Raw genomic sequence first — 15,225 nt, 5'->3', positions numbered from 1 at the left:
GCCCCCTCCCCGCAGGCAGCCTGTGCACGGACACGGAGGAGCGCCTGGTGGAATACCTGCTGGACCCCGCGCGCTACAACAAGCTGATCCGCCCGGCCACCAACGGCTCGCAGCTCGTCACCGTGCAGCTCATGGTGTCACTGGCGCAGCTCATCAGCGTGGTGAGTGCACGCTGGGGGCCCCAGCACGGAGCAGGCATCCCATAACCGCCCCCAGGACCCCGTAACCGCCCCCCACTCCCCGTAACTGCCCCTTCTCTCTGCAGCACGAGCGGGAGCAGATCATGACCACCAACGTGTGGCTGACCCAGGTGAGCCCCATGCGAGGGACCCCTGTGATTCCTTCCCAGGGACCCCCTGCGCCTTGCTGTGGGACCCCCATATCACCTGCCATGGGGACCTCCATGCCCTCCTGCCTTGTGCCCCCTGCCCTGTGATCCCCTGCCCCAGGACCACCTCCTGATTTGGGTCCCCTTTGCCCCATGCCCTAGGAACCCCTACCCTGGGGCCCCTCTCCCCCCTGATTTGGATCCCCCATAGCCCATGATTTCGGATTCCCCGCTGCTCCGGGACCCTCATACGTCCTGAGCTGGGTCCCCTTTGCCCCATGCCCTGGCCCCCCTGCCCCGTGCCCCCCGGTGCCCCCTCCCTGCGGCGGGGCTGTGCTGAGCACAGGTGCTGGCAGGAGTGGGAGGACTATCGCCTCACCTGGAAGCCGGAGGACTTTGACAACATGAAGAAGGTCCGCCTGCCCTCCAAGCACATCTGGCTGCCTGATGTGGTACTCTACAACAAGTAGGTGCTTTTTTTGGGGGGGGGGGGTGTACGTACCCTAACCCCACCCAAGCCCCAGGGCTGACAGCGCGTCCCATCACCCAGCGCCGACGGGATGTACGAGGTCTCCTTCTACTCCAACGCGGTGATCTCCTACGACGGCAGCATCTTCTGGCTGCCGCCCGCCATCTACAAGAGCGCGTGCAAGATCGAGGTGAAGCACTTCCCCTTCGACCAGCAGAACTGCACCATGAAGTTCCGCTCCTGGACCTACGACCGCACCGAGATCGACCTGGTGCTGAAGAGCGAGGTGGCCAGCCTGGACGACTTCACGCCCAGCGGCGAGTGGGACATCGTGGCGCTGCCGGGACGGCGCAACGAGAACCCGGACGACTCCACCTACGTGGACATCACCTACGACTTCATCATCCGGCGCAAGCCGCTCTTCTACACCATCAACCTCATCATCCCCTGCATCCTCATCACCTCCCTGGCCATCCTCGTCTTCTACCTCCCCTCCGACTGCGGCGAGAAGATGACGCTCTGCATCTCCGTCCTGCTCGCCCTCACCGTCTTCCTGCTGCTCATCTCCAAGATCGTGCCGCCCACCTCGCTGGACGTGCCGCTGGTGGGCAAGTACCTCATGTTCACCATGGTGCTGGTGACCTTCTCCATCGTCACCAGCGTCTGCGTCCTCAACGTGCACCACCGCTCTCCCACCACGCACACCATGCCCCCCTGGGTGCGCACCCTCTTCCTCCGCAAGCTCCCGGCGCTGCTCTTCATGAAGCAGCCGCAGCAGAACTGCGCCCGGCAACGCCTGCGCCAGCGCCGGCAAACCCAGGAGCGCGCCGCCGCCGCCACGCTCTTCCTCCGGGCCGGTGCCCGCACCTGCGCCTGTTATGCCAACCCCGGGGCTGCCAAGGCCGAGGGGCTCAACGGCTACCGGGAGCGGCAGGGGCAGGTGCCGGACCCCCCGGCCCCGTGCGGCTGCGGGCTGGAGGAGGCGGTGGAGGGCGTGCGCTTCATCGCAGACCACATGCGGAGCGAGGACGACGACCAGAGCGTGAGTCGGGGTGGGGGTAAGGGGGGAAACGTGGGCAGAGATGAGGGGAGGGGTGTGGGGTGCAGGGAGAGCCATAGGGTGTGGGGATGGGTGTGGGGTGTCGGTGGGGAGGTGGGGTCCAAGCGGAGCTGGAGGGTGCAGGCAGGGCCACTGAGTGCAGGCAGGGCTGTAGGGAATGGGATGCAGGCAGCGTTTTGGGGTGCAGGCAGCGTTATGGGGTGGAGGTGGGGCAGAGGGGGATGGGGTGCAGGCAACGTTATGGGGTGCAGGCGGGGCAGAGGGGCACGGGGTGCAGGCGGGGCTGTGAGCTGCACACCGCTGCGTAGAGCTATGGGATGTGCAATGGGCTGTGATGTGCATGGAGAGCTGTGGGAGGTGCACGGGGCTGGGGGGTGCGTGCAGCGATGCGAGGTGCACGTGCAGGGCTGTGGGGTGCAAGCTGGTGCCCGGCTGCACCCCGGAAAGGGATGTACACACCCACACCACGGGGTCCCTGCCCGGCCACGTCCCCAGGAGCCCCCACAGCCCTGCTCCTGGCCCCTTCCCCCAGCCCCACACGGCTGCTCCCAGGAGGGCTGACCCACGCAGCCGCTGCTGCAGCACCGTGAGGCTGCAGATTTCAGCGCAGGCGATCTGGGATGGGGACGCAAGCCCAGAGCGGCCGAGCAGCGAGATGAGTTTTCTGGACTCAGCAGAGGAGCTGCCAGGGCTGGGACGCTCCCCGGGAGCCGCAGTGCTGAGGGTGCAGATCTGGGGCTCTGCAGAACAGAGGGCCTGGAGCCGAGCCCCGAGCTGACCGAACCGATCCCGGCCCCACGCAGGTGAGCGAGGACTGGAAGTACGTGGCCATGGTCATCGACCGCCTCTTCTTGTGGATCTTCGTCTTCGTCTGCGTCTTTGGCACCGTCGGCATGTTCCTGCAGCCCCTCTTCCAGAACTACGCCACCAACTCCCTGCTGCAGCTCGGCCAGGGCACCCCCACCTCCAAATAGCGCCGGGGGCAATGGGGGCGGGGGGGACCAGAGGGGAGGGTGGGCTTTGTGCTCTCACCCCACAGCGGAGCCGGGCGGGCAGGGCCTGGGGCAGCCACTGCAAACCAATAAATACTCACACAGGAGCGGCCGCTTCGTTGCAGCGTCATTGCGTGGGGCAGGAGAGGGAGCACGTTTCCCATGGGCTTTTCTACGAATACGGCTCCATGCAGGGGGCACGGAGCAGACGGTGGGCAGCGGTGCGTGGCACGCGCCAGAAATGATTTAAAACCCATTTGTCTGTAGGGGAACGGATGATGCCACGATTCATTTCACGCAGGCGGAGAAACCCTGGGCTGCTGCAGCCGCTGCTCCTCAACCACCTCCTCTCAGGTGCTCCCAGCACCGAAACCCTGAGAGCTTCACCCTTACAGCTGCATCCTCCTGGGCCCACACATCCCACCTCTGCATCCCAGTTCTGGGTGCACCCCATGCCCCACTCTGTCCCTCGTGAGTTCCCCCCCGAGATGTGGGGAGCCCTGAGCCCCCCAGCAGAGCAGCCCCAGCTTCTGGCAGGAGGACAGGGGAGCAACCAGGCTGCCCCTCCTTGCTTTTTTTGCTGCTCCCCAGCCCATCCTGCACGCAGGAGGCAGCGAGATGCTGGGGCCGTCACTGTCACCTTGTTCACTGAGGAGGAAGGAATCTGAGCGCTGCCCTGCAGCCCTGAGCCCTCCTGGGCATTTCTCACCTTCCACTTTGCGCTTGGCTTGACGCGCGGTTGAGCTCAGACGCAAGAGAGCACATGGCTTCACCTGCAGCCTCCCGGCAGGAAAGCAACGTGACTTCCCCAGAGCAGAGAGGAGCAGCCCTGTCCCAGAGACAAGGATGAGGCAGGAAAACTCGGCCCAGGGCTCGATTCTGCCCCCAGAGCTCTTGGTTAAGGCGAGAAGCTCCATTGGCAACCGCCGCAGCTCAGTGCAGATAATTCATCGCTTCGCAAGCGATAACTCATCTCTGTTCCCCACCAAACGGCCCACAGCTCTACTCAGGGATCCTCTTTCAACCCCTTAGCCCTTCACGCAGCCATGGAGCAGAGCCAGGTAACAATACAGAAAATTTATTAACACGGAATGCGACGCTGGCCCCGCTGGCTGCTCTGCAGAGCTCAGTCTGTGTTCCCAGCCCAGCCAGGCTGCCGGCCACCATCCAGCAGGGAGAACACGAGACATCAAACAGCCCGGCAGCTTTCTCCAAAGAGAGAACCTGCCCCCAAAGCTGCCCGAGGGAGCTGCAGCGCACGGTCCCAACGTTTCAGGGCTGCGGTCCCCCTGGTTTCTTGTGCCTTCTTTTTTTTTTTTTTAAAAAAAAAAAAAATGAACAGAGGAGATGAGAACATGAAAGCAAAGGAACTCAGGCTGCCCTAGCTTAACATTAAAAAGAGACGACGATTTCCATGCATGTTTTAAAAGAGAAAGGGCAGGGCCTGGGAGGAACGGGAGCAGAGGGAGAAGGCAGCCAGGCCTACAGGGGAAAATGCCACAACTACGGGCTCCACCTCAAAAAGAAAGGGGTGAAAGATGGACGCATACACCCCGCACACCCACGCACACGCACACCCGGGGCATCTCGTTATGCATCGGGGATGGAGAAGTTGTCTTCCTCCTGCGGTTTGCAGATCCAGCTGCCGTAGCCCATCTCCTCCAGGGCGCTGAAGAAGCGCTGCTTGGCTTCCTGGTACGGCGCGGCCGCCTCCTTCGCTTCCGAGTACACCGAGAGCTTCTGCAGCTCTTTGCAGTCGGACTTGGCGCAGAACCGCCGGAACAGGGCAAACGTTTTCCTCTTGGACACGCGAGAAACCTCCAGCTTGGGTCTGAGAAGGAAGAAAAAGGCAACGGTGAAAGATACGACACAGAGAAGCAGGCAGGAGCGGAGGGCTCAGGGGACAACCCCTTGCTCGGAGGCCCATGAGATCCCCCGGGGCTCTGGTGCAGGGCACGGGCAGCGCCTGTTCTGCTTCAAGAGCTCTGGCTTGAGTCAGCTTGAAATGCTTCCCCCCACAGCAGATACTGCAGAGCTCACTGTGTAAGAATACGAGTGACCCCGTCCCCCCTGGCCAGAAAAGCAGCATCAGGAAAGGCTCCTCTTACCCATCTACTTTCCCTTTTGTGCCATCCAAGACTTCCACTTCGCTTCCATCAGCAAGACACCAGTTCACCGAAGACTCCTTCGTCTTGCCCGTCTGCCTTGCAGAGTCGTACACGCTGACTCGTCCAACCTGCAGCCACAGAGGGAAGGGGGGGGGTTCCCAACACCGATCCCACCATGAACTGGGGGTAAGGGGAGCACCCCTTGCCAGGGAACTGGGCACGCAGCAGCCACCAGCCCTGCACTCAGCTGCAGCCTGGCCTTTGCTTCCCACCCCTGGTGCTCGGTGCTCTACGTGTTAAAATCTCAGCTACCCCACGCTGAAGGTCCCTGCGCTGCTTCTCCTTTTGGGAAGCGATCGTGCTAGGTCCGATCTCATCTGGGAGAAGTGAAATCCGAGGAGTTCCCAACCCTTGCACTCAGCTCAGCAAGACTCCTAAGATTAAGAAGCTACTGCTTGCTGCTAAGGTGAAGGCTGGGAGGGTCACCTTAGTCTCCATTTCCCCAGGAACCCCCGGACACGGGGGGGTGGCACACGCTGCTTTACTGGCCATCAGCCTCCCAGGGGTTCTGCCCGGTGACACCCCTACAGGGGCCTCAGTGAGGCCAAGGGCTGAGGTGGAAGAGAGGATGGAAACACGAAGAGGAGCCACGCACCTCCGGGTGGTTGATGCGATACGGAGCCTGGAGCCTCTTCTGCAGCGCATCCCCATCTCTCAGCAGGCGGCAGCAGATGGCTCGCGTCAGGTGGCCCTGGCTGTACAGGTAACCTAGGAAGAGACACGTGAAGGCATCAGAGGACAGAACTATGCAGGTGACGGACAAGCCCTGAGAATTGCAGCACTGGAAAGCTGGCAGCCACGGGGATCAGCAGCAGCGACCTCGCTGCTGCACGTCCCCTAGGTGAAGGCTTAAAGCCTACAACACGTTTCTACGCATCCTTGGTGCTGCAAGTTTTGTCTCACCCTCCTAAATCACACGTGCCTTCTAAAAATCAAGAAGCCTGGAGAAAAACCTCACAGCACCCACTAGGTAAAATCCACAAACTCCCTTTTTTATAACTTTGAAACAGAACAGCTCTGCCAAGGATGATGTTTCAGTCTGTTACTCCCGCGGTCTCCACGGAGGGAGGGGGGTGCGTGGCACCGCAGCCCGCTCCAGAGGAGCGGTGCAGCACAGCTGTCCCAACCCAGAAAGGGAGGATGAATTTCATACCAAGGGTAACGGAGCTGAGATACACCGGCTCGATGAAGTGGGACAGCAGAGCTCCTTGCAAGCCCAGGACGTTCCAGCGTAAGATTTTGTCGCTGCAGGACATGGTGCGCAACCTCTCCCCGTGCTGGATCCCATCCCACGTTGGCACAATGTCGCTCGACTCCACGGGAATGGTGCCTTCCCCTGCGTGAGCAAAGCAAGCTCTTCTGTCAGGAGTCAGCCATGCAATCCCTTTGTTTCCTGCACGCTTCAAATCCCACGACAGCACCAGGCGGGGCGAGGAAAGGAAGCCTGGAGCTCCGGGACGGCTCGGAGCAGGGGACGGGAGCCACCCACCGCGCAGGGAGCGAACGCCGGCACTCACCGTTCTCCACCTTGGTCCTCAGCTTGCCTTGCTTGGGGTTCTCGAAGAGGGGCTGGTGCTCTGCCTGCCCCACCACGCTCGCCTGGTCGCTGCAGGACTTATCGAAGAGCGCTCCGTCCCCGCAAGGCGCTGTGCTAGAAATGAAATGCTCCTCAGGTTACGGAGAGCGGCCACGGCCAGGGGGTGCTGAGCCGCTCAAACCCCCGCGCAGCCCCGCACCAACCTGATGTAGAGGTGGAAGGTGATGTTCCTCTTGATTTTGAGTCTCCTCCCTCCCGCTGGCTCAAAGATGCTCTCTTTTGCAGCAGGTTTCGAAGGGTCATACTTCATCAGCTCGCTATAGAGAAACCTGAAAGCAAGGACACCACATCAAGAGGCACTTTGCTGCTCGGACAAGGAGCGCATCGATCCACCCCCATGCCCAGGGCCAGGACAGGCAGGGTCCTGAGCTCTGCCTCCACCAAACCAAGGAGAGAAGCCAACGAATGGCGAGTGACACCACAGGGAGGCATGAAACAGAGTAGATTTCCTGCCAGGCAGATGACATGCAATAAAAAAAAATAGGTGTTGTGTTGGGTAAGCAGGTAGAAGCACTGGCAGAGGAGAGAAAGGAGCCTGGCTGGCTCAGCTCTGCCATTTTTACGCATCTGATCTGAGCGTGAAGACGACTTCAAGGTTGTTAACCTAGCACCTTTAGCCAGCACCGAGTTTGCACGCAGAGTGGAGAACCCCAAAGGCAGCCGAACACAAGCAGTGTTATTAGCACAACCCCAAGACCCGTTTACAGCGACTGGGCCTTTTATGGCTGCTCCTGGCTGGGAGCAGAGGAAAACCCGGAGGTCTCCAACACACCGTCAAGGGCTAAAGAACAACTGCAGCTTCACAGAAGAGCGTGCGCAGGGACCTTGCAGGAGAGGTGAGGCTCGCTGCTGTCATCCCTGCCAGGCTCTGCTGTGCCAGAGCAGCCCAGCAGCTACAGCTGTCAAGATGAATAGCTCAGACAGCCAGCAAGCAAGAGTGCAACCCTCGGATCTCACAGCCTGCTGGGGACCGACCCTCAACACCTTGCAGAGCTGAGGAAGGCACAGAGTGCAGACAACAGCTTTACAGAAGCAGCTGCCTTTGCTGCTCGTAACTGGAAGGGCAGGGCGTTATCGAGGCTCACCCGATTTCAGCTTTCGAGAAGCGCCACGCCGAACGCTTTGACAGATAAGAGAACAATCGGGCGGCTGGGGTTGGGAAAAGCCTTCCCAGCTGATGCAAAGGGATTTGTCACTTATCAACACACGCCTTCTGCACCCACAAGTGCCACTGCGGGACCTGGGCTGCAAAATCCCCCCACGCTGCCTTGGAGAGCTGTGCTCAGAGCGGAGCCGCGCTTTGCGTGCCGGCCATGCAGCTCTGCACCGTGCTTTATTATTAAGTGCAGCAGAAGTGGCCCTTGGGCTCTTGGCAGGCCTCCAGTTTGGTACTAATTTGGGCACTGTTCAGGCGTGGCCCTTCCTTATCAGGAATAACATCCCTCTATTTAACCACGCACGCGGGTAAGCCGGTGCGGAAGGACTGCAGGAACCACCACGGTTACGCCCCTTGGCGGGCACCTCCTCCTCTCCTTGGGCTTCCCCCCCCGTCTCACCTCACAAAGCCTCTGCGAGAAATGATTTCTGCATGACAGTCATTCACCGTCTCCCCCTTCAAGCTCAGCTCTTCCCCTTTCACACAGCGGTTACCTGCGGGAAACCAAATAAGAGAAAGGAAAGGCTTTTGTCGTGGCTTTGCGCGACAAGAGCTTCGCAGAATTTTATCTCACCGAGTTTGAGTTCTCTGGGCTCCCGAGCAGCACCACCCCGAGCGGTTATCACCTTGACCCAGGCAGTCGGGAAACCAAAGAGCACACACTGCTCCACGGGCAGCAGAAGCTCTGACTGCCGCAGTTTCAGGGCAGTGTCCCTCCAAGCCTCGGTGCTTTTCACCCCGCTGCTCCGGGAGGAGCTGTGACAAAGCAGGGAACCTGCGCTTTCTGATGCAGGAAGCCACGCTCTGATGCACAGAGCAGCGCAAGCAAAGATTAAGAGCAATACAGCTGAAGGCACGATCGCTTTGCTCTCTCTGTCTCTCTCTCCAGCTAAATCACTTGTGACACCATGCGAGCCCTGGGAGCGCTGCTTGCCCTCCCTGAAGCCTCCAGCAGCAGCCGTTCCCTGGTTGGAGCTGACGGGGAACCTAGCGGGGGACTCAGAGCTCAGCTCGCGCTGGAAGCAGCCCGTACCTGTCCCGATGCTGACCACCACCCCCAGGTCCTGGCTTCCCTTCCGCATGATGATGGCAGCCAGGATCTTCCTCCCGAGCAGGCTGTGCTGGATGCGAGCGGTGAGGGCGTTGAAGCGCTGGTGGCTCAGCATGGCCAGCTGGTCGTGGAGGGTGCTGCCCCTCACGGGGAGCTGCAGGTCAGGGAAGAGAACAGCTCAGGCTGCTGCTGAAACACAGCCGAGCGAGCAGAAGGCAGGAACACAGAGAACACGGAACACAGGCAATGCCACTTGGGGCCGGACGCACAGAGAGCGTCGCATCAAGGGGCGGGTGAGGTTCTTTGGGGTATTTCTGGGGAAACCCTCTCCAACGCTTTGAGTGCTGCTCGAAGCCCATCGTTAACAGCAGCAAGCTGTCTTCCTGGCAGCGAGCGAAACGAGCCGAGGGGCGGCCTCCTGAGACTGCCAGGGGGAAGGAACCCCACTGCAAAGCAACAAAACCCGATCCTGCCCGTTCCCAGAGACTCAGCCAGGGAAATCTGCTCCCGGCTTCGCAGGGTTCCCTCCTCAGGCTGCCTGCTGGGAGGCTGCACCAGCACTCGCCTCCCCTAGCACCGCCGAGTGCCGCATCCTCCCCAACGGGTTTTCTGTTTAGAGCCACAGCTGGGCAAATCGGGGACACAGCTTTTGAGAGGTCACCAAACTCAAAGCACGATTACAAGCAGCACAGGTTTGGGGCTGCCGTCCTGACTCAGCCCGAGCTTCGCTTGTGTCTGACGCACGACTTCCCGAGCCGATGTCATTTTTAGTCTAGTACGAAGGAATTTGGAATGGATTTTTTTTTTTCTTTTTTTTTTTTTTTAAATCACAGAATAAAAATGAGAGCGTTCCTGCGCCGCCACGGGAACCTATTTCAGCACCTCGTGGAAGCATCTGAGGATAACGAAGCCCTGAAGCAGACCCCAGCAGGAGTGAAGAGCGCGGCTGTGCCCTGGGGAAACAGCTAACCCATTTCAGCGGAGCGTCAGCTCATCTACACCTTCAGAGAACAAGGATCTGAGGCATTTCTCTGCTGGGCTGAGAGGCACAGGAGCGAGAAGGCTAAAAAAGCAGACCCAGCCTTCGAGCTGGACGTTACCTCTGCGATGCTCATCCCTCCCATGCGCTCTGCCTTCTCCGTTTCCCCGATCAGGACGCGGAGCGCCGCGTCAGCCGCCTCCTGCTTGCCCTGCTTCTTACTGTGTGCAGTCACAGCTGGGAACCAGCGGCCTCCAACCTTGGCCTGATAGATAAACCTGTAAAGACAGCAGAGCAGTCTGAGAACCTGAGAACCCTTCGGTTTCACACTGGTTTGAAATCTCTCGGCACAGCGAAGAGCAGAGTGGAGGCTGGACACGAGGTTTGGCAGAGGCAGCAGCACAGCCCGTTGCCATCTCAAACCAGGCCACTAATTTTGCATTCTCTGCTCCAGGACAACAGCAACAAGGCGAGATTTCCCCCCCGCCCCGGAGAGACGCAGCCACTTACTTTGGGTCGTGGGGAGGTCCCGTCTGGTCAATGAGTTTGAACTCTGCAGCAAAGCCATTGGAGCGGGCGTATTCCAGCAGGCCGCTGACCGGGTTGGCATTGAGGTATTTGATGAGCTCCCCGACAGCTTTTGCTTTGGCTGCCTTGGCTTCGTCGGGAACGACGACCTGCAGACCACAGCTGCGTTCACCCTGGGGCTTCACAACGGGCTGGAGGAGCGGGACAGGAGAGGGCTGTTAAACACCGACAGCACTGCAGGACAAGAGGTCTCTGCAGAGCTCTACCAGAGCCACACGAGGCCCGGTGGGGTGAAATCCATCAAACAAAGGGGGAAGGCGACACAACAAAACACTCGGGTCTCGCAAAGAAGCTCTTTGTACCTGCTCAGGTGGGGCACGTGGCGCTGACTCTCCAGAAAGAATCTTCACAGCAACCTCTGCTGCCATTTGCTTCGCTCCCTTCTTGCTGTTTCCTACCACAGCAGGGAAAATTTGGTCACCCATTTTCACACAGTAGCTGAACCTGACAGGACATCACAGCATACGAAGAGTGTTAAGCACACACGTCTCGGCCCGTTTGCTGTCCCCTTCTCCCAGTTCAAGTTAAATCCTTCTGCATTATCCTGGCTTTGAATCTACCACCACAGCCTCACAGTTGGCAATCCCGGAGCAGCGCTACCAGGTAGGGTACAGGACTAGAAGCTGTTCCCGATTCGGCAGAGCGAACAGCATCCCTTCCCTGAGAAAAGGCATTCTTTGAGTTCCCTCCTGGAGCCAGACGCTGCGGAGGAGCCGTGCCCAGACTCCTCGGGTGAGAGGAGCACGGGTTAGGTGAGGATGAGCACAGCAGCACGCGCAGCAGGCTGAACAGCCGGGCACGAAGGGAAGGGTTTCTAGCCCCAACCCAGAGCTGACAGAGGCACGCCATACCTGGGATCGTGGGATGGGCCATCCTGAGACAGCAGCAGGAATTCAACCGTGCTGCCCGACTTCTGCCCGTACTCTATGAGCACGCTGATGGGGTGCTTCCCAGGAAGCAGGTTCAGCTGAGCCGGCGCAGACGACGACGACGACGACTCCGGCTCCGAATACGAAGGCTGCAACGAGAAGATCGAGGTTTTGGGTTTCAGAACAAGCGCGGTTTGACCAAACTCGGAGAGAAAAGAAGACAAGATTCACCTGCTCCTGTTCAGAGCTGTCAGACGCAAATGGCGTTTCGCTGTTAATTCCGTCGGGACGTCCGTTCTCTGCTTCCTGCATCAGGATCTTCATGGCGTTCGCTGCTGCCTCCTGCTTAGCGAGTTTTTTGCTTCCTGCCTCTGCCGGTGGGAACGGGCGCCCGTTAATCACTGCCTGGAACTTAAACCTTTGCAAGAAGGAAAACAAAGAAACAAAAAAAAAAAAATCAGCAAGGTGAAATCAAGAGGCGAGGCCGTGGCGTTCTCACCCATCTGTGTTTGCTCTTGGAAGCCGACGAGAAGCAGCAGCCAGCTCCTGGCTGAGAGCAAACCTGTGCTGCTCTGTGCAGCAAGGGTAAAAATACTGGGGTGCCTGAGAGCTCCGTGCCTGGGCCTCATGTCAGGGCATCTCCAGAGCTGCTCGTTCAGGAGAGATATAGCAGCTCCAGAGTTTGTTCTGCAAGAAAGGGATGAGCTGTCCTGTTCTGCAGGTGCCAAAGACAGCTGGAAACGTGCAACAACCGCTTGCAAAGAGCAGCTCGGTCACATCTCCTGCACACGGCGTCCGGAGATGGGCTGAATCCATTCCATCTCCCCTTACAAAAAAGGCCTGGGACTCTGCCTTCAGAAATGAGGCCAATTTTCCTGTCTAGCGAGTCTATTGACATGTTCCAGCGTGGCACATACGTACTTTTCACCGTCTCGCTGGCGCTCAGGAAGAACAGCCACAGTTTTGCAATCAGAGGTGGGAGCCCAGAGACCGACTCCACACAGCACAGCGTCATGCTCCGCTCTGACCTACAGCACCACGGAGACATTGCGGGTGGCTTCACCTCCCCTAACCCGAGCTGGCTGCTCTTCGGTGCTTTGTTTGGGGCTTCCTTTACGCCACATCCACAGCGACAACAGCTTGCATCTGGATAAGTTAGAGGCACCCAAGCAATGCCAGCTTTACCCTCTCGCTATAAACCAAATTTGAAAGCCAAGGGATCAAATCAGGGCACGCAGCCGAAGAGATGAATTCTACCTCCGTTCATCTGAACGAGACGTGGGGTTACCAGACCCAGGCTGCCTGGGGTTAAAATTTAACTCCTGTGTTTAAGCTGCTGCAAGGAATCAGCCAGGCTAATCAGCCCAAACCACAGCAAACGTTAACGAGCAGGCCCTTCGGGACAGCACCGGGGTGAAGTCGGTTGAAGTTAGCTGAAATGAAAAAGACAGCTCAGGGACGTGAGGAAGGATTCTTACCGTGGCTCGTGAGAGGGCCCGCTCTGCGCCAGCATGGTGAACTCACAGTGCTGGTAGGTGAACTGGGAGTACTCGGTGAGGCCGCTCACCGGGTTCTTCTCCTGGCAAGCCAGCAGCTTCTCCACGGGCGTGCACGGGAAGACAGCGTTAAACTGGGCGGCGTAGCCGGGGGAAGACTGGGAGTGCATGATGGATTCCGACTCATCCTGCTGCTTGGTGATAGTGTTCAGATAATCCGGGATATCATCCGAAGCCCACCTGCCGTTTTCAGAGCTGTCGTAGTTACTGAAGCCAGAAAACAAGGGCTTGGAGTCCTCGGGCACGGCTGCTTCCTTGCCAGCGGCATCGCTCCGAGCGCTTCGCTCCGACGGCTGCTGCCCGTTTCCCACACTTTGCTCCACCGCTGTCGCTGCTGGTGAAGCTGCAGCCACCTCCTGAGGAGCTGGAGGTACAGGAGCAGGCAGCACGGCCGGCTCAGGTGCAGGATCTGCTGGCGCCGGTGCTGCCGTGGCCTTCAGCCTCATCTCCATCCGCTCGCGCTTCCTGCTCGTTAGCGACCATCGTGGAGGGGTCGAGTTCCGCTTGCAGACATCTCCCAGCTTCTCCAGAGCACTGAGAAAGGAATTCACGTCCTTGGCCCTGGAAAACCCGATATTTCTGGCAAGGTTGATGGCCGTCGTGTCCGCCACGCTGAACAAGAAGTTGCAGATTTTCTCCTTGGTCTCGGCCATGGTGGGGTTGGTGTCTCTTGCACCAGCTGCGTTCCTCTCCTCCTCTCTGCTCTCGGGATGTGGGTCTGCGTTACCCGCCCCGTGCTCAGGAGGCTTCCTTTCCCTCTCTGCGTTCGGGCTGGCGATCCTCCACAGCGGCGGCGTCCCTTCAGTTCTGTGCAATTTGCCTTCTCTGTGGAGTTTGTACAAAACGCGATTGATTTCCTTCCTCTGAGTTTTAAGCTTGCGCACAAGGTCGTGAACCGTGCAAGTCTCTCCCTCCCTGAGCCGCCCCAAAACACTCAGAATCTCTTGTTCCAAGTTCTGTCCAGCAAGAGACAGTCTCTGTAAATTCAGCCTGATGGCGTACCAATCTCTTTGCAAGTCCTCCTGAGAGTGATAACGAGGAGGGGGACGATGCGACGACGTTTCCACCTGCTGCTGCTTGCCGGAGAACCTATGCCATCCTGCTTTGCCGCGGCCGCCTTGCCCTCTCCCTGCAGGAGCTGCAGCCTGCCATCCTCCAGCACACAGCTTGCTGTACGACTGCGGCCTCTGAATTAAGCAGACATCACCATCCTGCTCTGCCAGGTGCAAAGAGGTTTCCCAGTTCGTTTTCTGTGAGGGACGGGGGCAGTTAAAGAAACTTGGGTTAGCGTTGGAGCAGTTGTGCCTTGCCCGGGTGAGATATGAGCCTCTGCCTCGAGCAGTGCCTCTGCTCATAGCGCACTGCGTGAGCACACGTTTGTGTCGGGCCACCTGCGCACCAGGAGCAGCGAGCAATTCACTCTGAGCTCTCCGGTTCTCAGCGGACACCTGCTAGGAAGAGACACACACACACACACACAAAAAAAAACTCAACAGGGATGAAAAACCCGACTGCAGAATGATAGGCTTCCAGAGGTGCCGTCTGAACAGCCTCCGTGCTACGGAGACGCGCGCCTTGGCAAGCCTTCCTGCTTTCCACCGGCTTTTAATTATTCACGTGAGCACAACTGGCAAATTACACCTGCCCAGGTCAGAACCCAGCAGTCAGGAACCCTGGGTGAAGTTAACACGAAAGCAGCTTTAAAATAAAGAGAGATACGCTGCTCTTGCTGGGCGGAATACCAGGCCAGCTGCATTTTGGTGGCACCCATTTCAAAGCATGAGCAAGTTTCACTTCTGTGCCCTTAGGGAGGCAAGAATCTCAGGTCTGCGTTTTGCAGATCGAGCGGCACAGGGAGGGGAGGCAGCTCAACGTGGCACAGAGCAGAGCTGCAAAAACCTCGTGGCAGATTTTAAGGCCTGTGCCCGAAGCCTGAAACCCCAAGCATCCCCTCGTTTGTGAACTGCACGTGACCTACAGAGGTAAAGCATCACACCGCAGGAGAAGTCAAGCGATAACCTACGGAGAAATGGGATAGGTGCGTGCTTTCTAACGCCATGAAGGCGTTTTGGGACGGCAGCCTGAGTTCCACTCGTACCCTGAGGGCTGTGCCCCCCCCCCCCGGGCTGCAGCTCTGAGCTTTTAAAGTGCTGCTTAAAGAGAAGCAGCCACACACAGGGTGCATCCCAGGCTCCCTCCCAGTGACCCCCACCTCACCCAGCACTGGGAAACTCTTTGCGAAGAAAGAAAGCTTCCCGACTTCACCGGGAGATTTGCGCCAGCACCGAGGGGTGATGTGTCAGACAGAAGAGAAGGGAGGGAAAGGAGGGAAAGGAGGGAAAGGAGGGAAAGGAGGGAAAGGAGGGAAAGGAGGGAAAGGAGGGAAAGGAGGGAAAGGAGGGAAAGGAGGGA

The 15,225-nt window shown here is 58.9% G+C and overlaps 2 protein-coding genes across 6 annotated transcripts in view; one reads left to right on the top strand and one right to left on the bottom strand.

Annotated features, from left to right (window-relative positions):
* Positions 1 to 15: 15 nt before the first annotated feature.
* On the top strand, positions 16 to 2,968 carry CHRNB2 (cholinergic receptor nicotinic beta 2 subunit; the record flags this gene model as incomplete). The annotated part of the gene is given in 5 exon segments (XM_021383081.1): positions 16 to 161; positions 266 to 310; positions 685 to 794; positions 879 to 1,839; positions 2,661 to 2,968. Coding segments are annotated over 5 exon segments (1,433 nt in total), but the record flags the coding sequence as incomplete, so codon positions are not given.
* A 943-nt stretch (positions 2,969 to 3,911) lies between these two features.
* The window catches only part of ADAR (adenosine deaminase, RNA specific), a 12,372-nt gene continuing 1,058 nt past the window's right edge, over positions 3,912 to 15,225 (bottom strand). For 2 of the 5 annotated variants that reach the window (XM_021383076.1, XM_021383079.1), the window contains exons 2-15: positions 12,736 to 14,264; positions 11,489 to 11,675; positions 11,240 to 11,406; positions 10,691 to 10,832; positions 10,311 to 10,519; positions 9,922 to 10,078; positions 8,804 to 8,975; positions 8,171 to 8,264; positions 6,758 to 6,883; positions 6,535 to 6,668; positions 6,171 to 6,353; positions 5,613 to 5,725; positions 4,958 to 5,085; positions 3,912 to 4,680 (exon numbers count right to left, since the gene is read on the bottom strand). In XM_021383076.1, coding sequence (XP_021238751.1) covers positions 4,440 to 4,680; positions 4,958 to 5,085; positions 5,613 to 5,725; positions 6,171 to 6,353; positions 6,535 to 6,668; positions 6,758 to 6,883; positions 8,171 to 8,264; positions 8,804 to 8,975; positions 9,922 to 10,078; positions 10,311 to 10,519; positions 10,691 to 10,832; positions 11,240 to 11,406; positions 11,489 to 11,675; positions 12,736 to 14,168 — 3,486 coding nt within the window. In that variant the 5' untranslated portion in view covers positions 14,169 to 14,264 and the 3' untranslated portion in view covers positions 3,912 to 4,439. The remainder of the gene's footprint in view (positions 4,681 to 4,957; positions 5,086 to 5,612; positions 5,726 to 6,170; positions 6,354 to 6,534; positions 6,669 to 6,757; positions 6,884 to 8,170; positions 8,265 to 8,803; positions 8,976 to 9,921; positions 10,079 to 10,310; positions 10,520 to 10,690; positions 10,833 to 11,239; positions 11,407 to 11,488; positions 11,676 to 12,735; positions 14,265 to 15,225) is intronic. The other 3 variants (XM_021383077.1, XM_021383078.1, XM_021383080.1) reach the window with 2 other exon arrangements.

This window comes from Numida meleagris, unplaced genomic scaffold (assembly GCF_002078875.1).
Source record: "Numida meleagris isolate 19003 breed g44 Domestic line unplaced genomic scaffold, NumMel1.0 unplaced_Scaffold332, whole genome shotgun sequence".
Classification (NCBI taxonomy): Eukaryota; Metazoa; Chordata; class Aves; order Galliformes; family Numididae; genus Numida; species Numida meleagris.
This window is presented reverse-complemented; position numbering and strand designations above follow the sequence as displayed.